The sequence below is a fragment of the Peromyscus leucopus genome, chromosome X, assembly GCF_004664715.2.
Source record: "Peromyscus leucopus breed LL Stock chromosome X, UCI_PerLeu_2.1, whole genome shotgun sequence".
Taxonomy (NCBI): Eukaryota; Metazoa; Chordata; class Mammalia; order Rodentia; family Cricetidae; genus Peromyscus; species Peromyscus leucopus.
The window spans coordinates 103,223,206-103,234,400 of record NC_051083.1 but is presented as its reverse complement, the minus strand read 5'-3'; the positions used below and the strand labels follow the sequence as shown (position 1 = coordinate 103,234,400).

The following is an 11,195-nucleotide window of genomic DNA, read 5'->3' as shown; positions in this document are numbered from 1 at the left end:
GATGTTGCACTTTTCAAAGAGCAGTCCATAGTAATGATGAAATTGCAAACAACCTGAAAAGCAAACATGCATAGATCATTCTGGCTTCTCTCTCCCTGAGATGAGGTGACCATGTTTGTAGCTACAGGAAATGATGATTTCCACAAATCTCATCTAGATTTACAATCTCAACTTCACATCACCAGCCCTCATGTTAAAAAGCTAGAAGAGTGGTGTCACACACCTCTAAGGCCAGCAATGTGGAGGCAGAGCCAGGAGGATCTCTGCAACTCATTGCCTAGTTGCCTAGTTGGTCTTGCCCAATTGGGGAGCTCCAGATTCAATGAGAGACCTTGTCTCAAAACTAATGAGTAGAGCAGTAGAGAAGGACTCCCAGTGTTGACCTCTGGTCTCCATATACATGTGCACACAAGTGCACCACGCCCTAAGCATGCAGACATACATGAACATGTACGTACACATACAACACACACAAATAAAAGTTGAAAAAAAAACTATGAAGCTCTAAGTAGCTAGATAGATCTTACGAGGACAGCTATTGAAAAAATAGTTTTCTTAGTCTCACATGTAAGCTAATATTAATAGTATAACCAGGGGTCTCCCATGACAAAGGCAATGATAGCTGTGTATATCATGTGCACATCATGTCTATGATGACAGTAAGTATACTGTGTTCTATTCCTGCTTGATATTGCAAAAGATCAGATCTGTTTCCATTAATTTTAGATAGCTTTTTATTTGTGTACGAGTGCATGTATGCAGCTGTATGTGTGGTGCATGTATGGAGATAAGAGAATAACTCCAGGGAGTCGGTTCCCTCCTTCTACCATGTGGGTCTTGTGGCTCAAACTCAGGTCATCAGGCTTGGCATCAAGCATCTTTACCTGGTGAGGCATCTTGATGGACCACCATTAACTTTTGCAATCACAATTTGTCAAATCCTTCAGTCTCTTTAGATGATGCCTGGAATGGCTGCCCTAACAGGGAACTGATTTTATATGTATGTTCTCTTCAGAACACTGATACAACCAAACAACGGGGAAACTGTAATACATGTTTGTTAAGATAAAGTAGCTGTTTTGGAATTGTCTTTATAATGTTTATTATTTCAACTGTAATTTTCTCTACCACCCACTCCCCACAATACTTTCCCAAAAATAAGATCAAAAGAAAGCATTTAGGTGACATACAAAAAGACAATATTTATTTTACTTTCTTATAAGAAGTTAAACAGAAAGACTCCTAGTAGCAGACATTACTAAACACATTAACATTATTTCATGTATCCCTTCAACACCCAGATTCAGAAAAAGGTTATCTGAATGAAAGAAAAGGAATGGTCCTCCTTACACTGGGTTTACTTATATGTGTAGGTGAAAACAATCCATATACCTTAGTCAAAATAATATAATGAACCTACTAGTTTCTGATATGCAATGTACTGATGTCTTTAAGAGTTCCTAAGTCCTGGAGATTACTTTTGTCCATTAAAACAAAGGAATTCCTATAATGTGCTACCCTCTTTCCCCTCTGCTATTGCAGAGAATGGAAGTAAAATATGATGTTCTTGTTCCCATGCTGCATAACTCTCGTAATGGGTGGTCTCCAGGGCATTTCCAGGCATCCTCTTCATCACCATCAAAATAGGCCAGCAGTAAAAGTGGCCCTGTACAATGCATTCAGGTGCTTTCCTTCCCAGATTTGTGAAAACCTGCGTAAGGAGTGATTTTCCTCTTTTACAAAAAGCCAAGTCTTCTTTCCAGTGACTAGTAGGAGAAACTGAACACCTAGGATGCCTGGAGCCCAACTGCAATCTGACAACCAAAATAAAAGCACCGGGAGGAGACACCTGTGCGTCGATCATACCATGGACCCCCATTTCCTGAAATGCCAGGGCACAGTGCTCCTCTACTACCACGGAAGCAAGGTTTCCCTTTGTCCCAACCTGTGGAGAGCAGGGGTTTCTTATCTTCCCTGCTTAAAAACAAAAGAGGCAAGTAGCATCATTTTATTAATATGAACTGGTAAATGCCTAAAGAATTTGTTATATAAAGTTCTTCAGTCCTTGCTAGTGATCTGTAGGTATGAGAAAGAGAAGTGGGGTACCTCTCAATGTTTTAAATTTGCAGGAAGTAGTTGGAATAGGGGGGAATATACATATGCATATATTGTGGAAATGGGACAAAATGGAAACCCAACATATGCAAAAACTGAGTACATAGTTGGAGTCCCACTTGGCTCTCTCTCAATAAAACACAGAATGGACAGAACCATTTACAGCATGGAAAATAGCCATCCTAAGGCCTATTTTGCAAACAACGAAAAACAGACACAAATCTATTTTTTTCCCCCTGAGCAAATAGAGCCTAAATTCTAAGCGAAGAAAAGACATCATCTCTATTAGAGAACACACAAAGAAACACCAATTGCTCAAAAACCTCAAATAATTGCAGGCTCACAGGGAAGTGCCCAAATCTGTATGAATTAGTCATTGTTGTTCAGAATACTCATCTTTTACCTGAGATGAAAATTATTCCCTGCTCTACTAGACAGTTTAAGCAAAGTTGTATCCTCAATTCCAATGCGAGTCAAAAGGCTACATGAAAGAGGATGTGGGAGTAGGCATAGCAGGGAATAAGAACAGGAGACCGGAAGTTCAAAAGTTCAAAAGTCTGGAGATAAAGAAAGTGCTAAGAAATATGGAGACCCAATATTTCTTAATTAAGTAAACCCAGGAGTGGGGGCCCACCCCTCATACTTGAAGGTGTAGTACAAGTTAGATACATAGTCAATACTTGATTTGAGTAGCAGAAATTAAGGGGAGCATATATCTTTAGAGAGTTCTTGATTCCAACTCTAATACTAGGTCGTTCTGCCTCCACTCTCCTAAAAAACCCGGCAATGACATAAAAGGGCCTTGGTGGAGAAGTCGCCTCTGCTTTTTTTTTTGTACATGTCATCACCACTGCCAAGATGATTTCTGGGAATTTCAAAGCAGAGGGAAATGCTATTGAAGCGGATAATGACAGTGCATTTTAATAGCCACAAACATTACTCAGTGGGCTCCCAAACAATAGGCAGCAGATTGTATCAGTTTTGTTTGCTAACTGTTCTCTGGGAATCAAGCTCAGCATTAGTGTACACACCCCAAAAGAGTTTCCTCACAAGTAAAATTTCTTGATGTTATTCCACACAAAGAATACAGAGCAAGCGGAGATTCCTTAGGCAGCCATCATAACTCTTAATAAGATGAATCCATGGTCATTGCCCCCTTTTCTTTGTCCTCTAGTCTGGAGACTTGGCAAAGGATGTCTGCTTTTAAGATTCAACGAGGACAAGAAGGACTCTGCTTTCTCCTTGAAGAGCTCCATGTGTTTGGATTCGTCAGTGCAAGGCTGACATCAAAACCCGCGGCTCTGAAGAGCTGACTGTTTTTCAAGGGTCTAGTAGTTTCAGTTTCTATTTAACAAGTCCTCGGAAAACAAGTGGAGAATGCAATGAATCTGCACAAGGTCACATTGAGAGAAAGAAAGCAATCAATTATCCCCATCACTGAGACACTTTCTTCAGGTTTTCTATCAGCACTACAGAATCCGTTTCTTCTCTGGACTGCTTCTCATGGATGTCATACTTCTTCCAGTGCTGCAAGGAAGAACACAAACACACAGTGACTCTTCTCGACACTAGTCTCTCCCTGGGCACTTTGAAGTTGGCATGAACAAGAACCATAAGTGCAATGTTTTCCTGGTTTGGGTTTTTTAATCTAAGAATGCTCATCTAGTTGGAAAATTAACAAAGTCAAACAATCAAGAACTAACATTAAAGACAGGAAAAGCATAGGACTGTTACATAATGGTTAATGGCTGTCTGAAGAGATAAAAATGTAGGTATTTTCAATACTAGAAACAGTCGTTTGGAGATGAACAAAAGGGTAGCCTACTTTTCTAACTGTTTCACTTGGGATTTTATTTTTTTGACCACTGCTCCAGAAACATCACAGGCTCACAAAAGCCAATTAACATCTAGTGAACAAGACACTGGATGTCCAGAAAGTCTTAGTCTCAAAAACCTGTGAAAGGCTCTATACTAACACCTTCTTTTAACATCATTTGCCAGACAGACCTTGTTTGCTAGACATTATGTATAATGGACTCATTATATATAGCTTCTCCTGAATGGGATCAAGCATGTCTTTTATGGCCAACATTCTGGTCCTATGTTTGTTTGTTTTTTATTTGTCAGTCTGGGGAAACCATGAAATCTAAACTCAGTTCTCTCATCTGTAAAAATAAAGTTGTTAGAGAAAACTAGAGGTGGGGAAACCATGAGGCATGGGCCAATCTAGCTGATGGCCCGTTTGAAGAAGTGAAGTTTTATTGAAATATAACCATTTGTTTCTGTATTGCCTATGGCTGTTTTCATGCTGTAAGGTTTAAATTGTTACAGAGAGTGAACAAGAACAATTCTTTGCAGAAATAAAACCACACCACTCTCTGCACAAGGATGATGTGTAGGCTCCCTTTCTCCTTTGGTGTTCCATAGTTCTTTAAGCTCATGGGAAGAAATGGAAGTCAGAGAAACAGAAACAAGAACAGCCCATTCAGCTGTGGCAGCCTGTGGCACTGCGGAAATTTGGACCATGTAGCGTTAATGTATAGAGCTAAAAGCTGGGAGATCCTGCTTAAAATAGTCATTTTTTTCCTAAATAAAATATTTAACCCTAACATATCTAACAGAGTCGCTACAGTTAAAAATATTGACAAGTGCAAGTGCTGGTGTGGATGCATAGACTTTGGATCTTTCACATATTGTTGGTGGGAACGCAAAACAGTAGTCAGTATGTGAAACAGCCTTGTGTTTGTGTGTAAATCTAAACATACACTTCGCACATGACCCCAAAGTCCTGCTCCTTTGTACTTACCCAGAAGAAATGAAAACATGACCATACAGAGACTTCTACATGAACATTTCCAGTGCCTTAACTCATAACAGTACAACTAGATATAGCCCTGATGTCCTCACATAAGTGAACATTTAAATAAATCATGGAGTAATTCTTAGCAATAGACAGAAGTAAACTGTTGACACATGCAACAATATGAGTATTTCTTTAATGCATTATTAGTAAGTGAGAGACGCCATACTCAGAAATCTATGTTTCCTAGGATTCCATTTATATGATACTAAGGAAAGGGAAAAATTCTGGGGACAGAAAACAGATCAGTGGTTGCAAGAATCTTCAGCAGTGGTTCTCAACCTTCCTAATGCTGCAACCCTTTAATACAGCTCCTCGTGTTGTAATGACCCCCAACCATAAAATTATTTCCATTGCTACTTCATAACTGTAATTCTGCTATTGTTATGAATTGTAATGTAAATATCTAACATGCAGGATATCTGTGAGCCCTGTGAAAGGGTTGTTAGACTCCCAAAGGGGGTCAAGCTCCACAGGTTGAGAACCACTTGTCTAGAGTGAGGGATGGAATTAACTCCAAAAGGGTATGTCAGGAAATGACAGAAATATTCTATATTTCTACTGGAGTGGTGACTACCAAATTGCATCCATTTCCTAAAATTCTTCTAAGTGAACACTTAAAAAGAATCTGTTTTGTTATTTATAAGTTGTACTTCCAAAAATTATATATTTTTAAAAAATGTGAAATGTGCAGACTTCTAAGAAAAACAATCTGAAAAATTAGATGACCTTAAAACAACGGTTTACTCAATAAATGGCACTATGCCAAGTGGCTAAGCATTTGAAAAACAAAGTTAATCCCTCTCTCATAGACTACATCAATAAAGCCTTGATGGAGTAAAGCCCTGAATATAAAAAACAAAGTCAACTAAACACACAGGGGAACAGCTATGTAAGTTTCCCATGATATAGGCTTCCTGCACACAAAAGATGATTATTTGATTTTTTTTCCCTGGAGCTGAGGACGAACCCAGGGCCTTGCGTGCTCTACCACTGAGCTAAATCCCCAACCTCTAAGATGATTATTTGAAAGGTGGTTTTACTGCAGAAAAAAAGGAAAAACCATTTGTATGTAATTAATCACCATAAATATAATAAAAAGGCAACAATGGCTGACAAGCCAAAGGATTAATATTTGATATATGAGGTAGAGAAACTGTTGAGTTGGTAGAGTGCTTGCCTTGCATGAATCGGGCCCTGGGTCCCGTCCTCAATGGTGCAAAAACAAAGCCTGATATATAAAGAACCTTGAAAACCACCAAGGAAAAGAGAAATATTGTAGCAGATAAAAGGGCAAGGAACAAGAATTTCACAAAACAAATGGCTTAAGCCGATGCCCCAACGAAACATACAACATTGGTTGTATAAAATTTCCTCGCCTATCAAAACATCCATTGATTTTCAAAACAATACTTAACAACATGGTGAAAAAAGTGTGTCCAAACAAGTATTTGAATCCTAGTAGTGGCAAATCTAGAAATTTGTATACCCTAGTTTTAATATCTACTTCCTGTGAATATAATTGTTTGAATTCTCATGTTTTGCTTAGGTAATACGGATATTTCATTTAGCAACATATGTTATAAATTCTCATAAATTGGCATAACAGAGCTTTCATTTTCTTTAACCTCTAAAAACAATTTCATGCATGAATACACTTCATTCAAGCCATACGACCTCCCTGGATAATAATTTGTCGCTTCAAATCTGCAAATTTGCAAACTAAAAGCTACTGGAGGAGCAGTTCTGTAGTATAGCACTTATCGAACTTGTGCAAGGTTCCTTCCCCAGCATTCAGAGACAGAGACAGAGAGAGAGAGAGACAGACAGACAGACACACACACACACACACAAACACACACACACACACAGAGAGAGAGAGAGAGAGAGAGAGAGAGAGAGAGAGAGAGAGAGAGAGAGAGATCCAAATTCTATTTTTAGACAAAAACAAGTGGCAGTTGGCAGGATTTGGCTCATAGTTTGTAGTTTACAGAGATATGATGGCAGGAAGGTGGTTTGTGGCAGCATGGTATGGTATTTGTCTCTCTCCAAATGCAATCATTTAAAAAAGAAGTAGGAAAGACAAGCAGAGTAAATAGGAATGCAAAAACAAACAAATAAAATTCACTAACCAACTTTACAGCTAACCTAGATGAAAAAGAATTCATCATAAACCCAAATATGGGTTGATGGGGACAAACAAGTGATGGTTGAGACAAAAATGATAAACGGCAAGACTCAACGTGGTATCCAAGAGATCTGAGAAGTCGGTGGGAACTCAAACATCAGTGAGCTAATTTCAGAACATGGAAAGAGTCTGCTAACTCACAACAAGTCCATGATCAAGACAGAAGTTGCACTCTGGGAAGAGACTATGGGAATAGACTCCAACTGATTGGCAGGGCAGGGCAAAGAAATGGCTAAAAAGAAAGACAATCCAGATAAATCTAGAGATGGAGGGGAGGGAAGAAGGGATGGAGGAAGAAGCTATAAAAAGGAGAAAAGGCCAGGTGTCGCGGCACATGCCTGGCATCCCAGCACGTGGAAAGCAGAGGTCGAAGGAAAAGTGGAGGTTCAAGGCTGCAGTCAGGAGCAGGCAACTCGGGGCTGCTCAGTGAGAATGACTCGCACCACTGCCGAGACAGAAAAGGAGGCAAGACTTCAAAAGGCACTCATTCTAACTTCCAAAATTTCTCAAAGCAATACAAGAGGGGGCTGTATAGTCAGGAAATTAGGAAAACGGACCCAAGTGAAGCCTCTTTCTTTAAGTTTAGGAAACGAATTTCACATAAAAATGAACAACAGAATAATATCCTCACAGAATTAAAAGTTGTCAGAAATATGCCCATGAAAACTATACCCTAATATTTCAAAAATTTTATGAAGAAAAATTTACACAGAATAAGAAATTATAAATCCCGTGAAAGAATGTATAAAAATTCAGAACAAGAGGGAATTCAGAAATTAGATGAGAAAACTCAGTAAGGAATTAGAAATAACGGAAAATAATAATTTCATTTCAGAAATGAAGACTAAGCTAGAGGGAACATGAGTGAGTAAACACAACCAGTCATTAGATAATGTTTTCAGAGCAATGGAGGGTGAGATGGGGGATTTATACAATTATCAAGGAGGGTGTGGCAGATACAGAAGACAAAGAACAAGAGTGGAAGAGGTTAGAGACCCTCATACAAAATGCTTGAGAATCAAAGTGCTTGGAGTTTGGGAAAGGTTTTCAAAATTGGGATATACTGTGGATGAGACCCAAGTCTTAACTCAAATTCCTTCATATTTTACATATACTAAATAGTCATAACTCAAGATAATGTTACATGGCACATTAAAGTTTTGTGCATAAAACACAGTTCTAGGAAGTAGAATTTTCCATTTGTGGCATCATATTGGCCCTCATATCAGTTCAGATTTTCCAGCATTCTAGATTTTAGATTTTTAGTTTAGAGGTGTTCAACCTGTACCTGGGAAAAATCAACCCAGAATGACAAATATCAGGGGCGGGGGGCGGGGGGGGGAGGGAGGGAGAGCATGGGAATCTGTGGCCATTATGTGGAACTGAATGGTGTTGTAAAATAAAAAATAAATAAATAAATAAAAAGAATGGTTCTGAATTTTGTGGGGGAAATATTTTGAAAATCCAGGGAGGGAAACTCAAATATTTTAATATGGAAATAATATTATACTGTAAGATTCTTTAACAATATTTTATACCAGAAGATAAGGTATGAACACATTAAGATAGTCAAAGCAGGACGTGTGTGTGGGGGGTGTTGCTTTGGGGGCTTTTGTTTTTAAAGAATTTCTTACACTCACTGTCACATGCACCGTGAGTTCGTGTGGGCAGCTGCCCTGCTGTGTCTGGAAGACAGTTTCCTTTTGATCACCCGTCATCAGCTCTTGCAATCTTTCTGCCCCCTCCTCCACAATGATCCTTGAGCATTGGTAGTCCAGACCCAGAAAGACCCACATCACATGTTTTCTCTCATCTGTGGATGTTAGCTTTGCAACTTCACATATGTGTGTTTCATTTGGAATACCCATAAAAGTCAGGAAATTACTAACCACCCATGGGAAATGACATTAAAGGGAAAGGTGACAGAATGCACTAGTATAAAGGGTTTAAAATTAATAATGGGACAGGAAGGGTTACTGTGGGTAGGGGGTGGGAAAACAGGCTAAAGGAAGGAGTACATGGCGGGAAATTAACACTATAGACGTTCAGAAAGGCTCATAACCTACTACTGTAGAAGCTTCCTAAAATATATACATACACAGTGCTGTGTTGGATAAGAACAAAAGCAATTTGGAAGTCACTATGATGGCTCATAACTATAATCTCAATGCTCAGGGGACTGAGGCAGGATGATTGCTAGGAATTCTAGGCCACCCTGGGCTATATAGGGAGTTGAAAGGCAGCCTGGGCTGAGAAGAGATCCTGTGTCACACACACACACACACACACACACACACACACACACACACACACACACCCTAAAACATTAAAAAAACTGTTTCAATAAAGTGATACTGGATCACAAACAATCTGTAGGGACAATCTTTTCAATTGACTTTTTTATTCCAAAAAACTTGGATAGCTCTTTTAAAAAAATTAGATTCATTTTAATTTTATATGTCTGTTTGCTTGCCTATATGTTGCGTGCACCATATATGTGTCTGGTGCCTGTAGAGGCCAGAAGAGGACATTGGGTCCCCCTGGAACTGGAGTTTCAGAAAGTTGTGAGATTATGCCATGTGGGTGCTGGGAACCAAATCCAGGTCCTCTGAAAGAGCAACAAGTGCTCTTAATCTATGAGCATCTCTCCAGCCCTAATACTCTTAAAATGTTTTACTGACTAATTTTATTCTTTGACAATTTCATACATGTATATATGAAGGAAGGACTCAGGAGTTCTTAGCCCTCCCACTGCTTACTATTTCCTACTGATAGATTCATGGAGAGGGGGAGAGTCGTTGATTTTTAACTGGACACTCACTGGTCGCCCTATCATGCTCCAATGTATGGTCCCAATCCAGTGGTCACACAGATGGCCCTGGTTAATCTAAATAGGTCACAAAACAAACCCAAAACATGAATCCAGGAAAGGGGATGATGGGGAAAGGAGGGAGCGGAGCTGATTGAGATGGGAAGGAGTGTGGGAGGCTGTAGGGGGCTAACTGCAATACAGAATACATGGGGTGACTATAATACAGGATATATTCTATACTCTCTTTTTTAACCCCTTATCAGCACCATGGCCTTTCTCTTAGCACAGCATGTAATATGCCCACATAAAGGAGAAAGAATGAACACAAAGGCTTTCATCTAGTATTCAATTTTATGAATTTTATGCCAGCCCAATTTTAAAACCCATAAAATTATCAGTCCACAATTCAATCCTTAATCTGCCATTTAAAATAAAAGAAACAGGCCATCAACAATAGAATAGTGGTCAAAGAGGAAAAACATCATTGGTTTTTGTATTGTCAAGCAATAAATTCGGGAGCATTATGGAACATCAAGTCTCAATTTACCATTATTTTCAAGTTTGATTACCGTGTTTCCCACAGTGTCTAGCGAAGTGAAGTAAGTTTCTAAGCATCTAAGCACCATATAAAAACACTGGTCTCTTGGACACAAATGAACCTATTTCATGCTCCAGTCTTCTTCAGAGCAATCGTAAAAAAAAAAAAGGCTGAACAGTACAAATTGGAGATCCCCACACCTAAGAGCACTGTGAATGTGTCATAAAAGGGGCTAATTTGAAACCATTTGTGGTGGCTATTAACCCAACTCCTCATTTTATAAACCAATAAAGGAAAGAAATAAGCATGCATTCTACCTTTTTTAGCAGGAATTGAGTTTCAGAACAGCCCAAGAGACTAGTAGACAACCAAAAAGCAATGCTTTACAGAAAGGTGCAGATTTATGCACGTAGCTGAAAGGACAAAATGCGGAAACTGCCCTTTAACAACACCTAAAGGTTGAGTAAGGCAACAATATCTGCCGGTGTAAAAAGCATTAGGTGAAGGTTTGGCAGGGTGCTGCACAATACTCAACAAAGTATCTCCAATGGCACAGGTCGGGGATGCAGGGGCAGAGTGGGGGGATGTAGGTAAACTGAGGGGGTATGCTGTTCTCATCTTAAATACAGTGGTCATTCTTAGCCTCACTAAAGGTGGGATAATTGGATGCTATCGATCTCTA

General features: G+C 39.2%; 1 protein-coding gene across 1 annotated transcript in view; it reads right to left on the bottom strand.

Annotated features, from left to right (window-relative positions):
- Positions 1 to 1,176: 1,176 nt before the first annotated feature.
- Il13ra1 (interleukin 13 receptor subunit alpha 1) overlaps positions 1,177 to 11,195 on the bottom strand; it is a 61,769-nt gene continuing 51,750 nt past the window's right edge. The window contains exon 11 of the mRNA XM_028887322.2: positions 1,177 to 3,642. Coding sequence (XP_028743155.1) covers positions 3,550 to 3,642 — 93 coding nt within the window. The 3' untranslated portion in view covers positions 1,177 to 3,549. The remainder of the gene's footprint in view (positions 3,643 to 11,195) is intronic.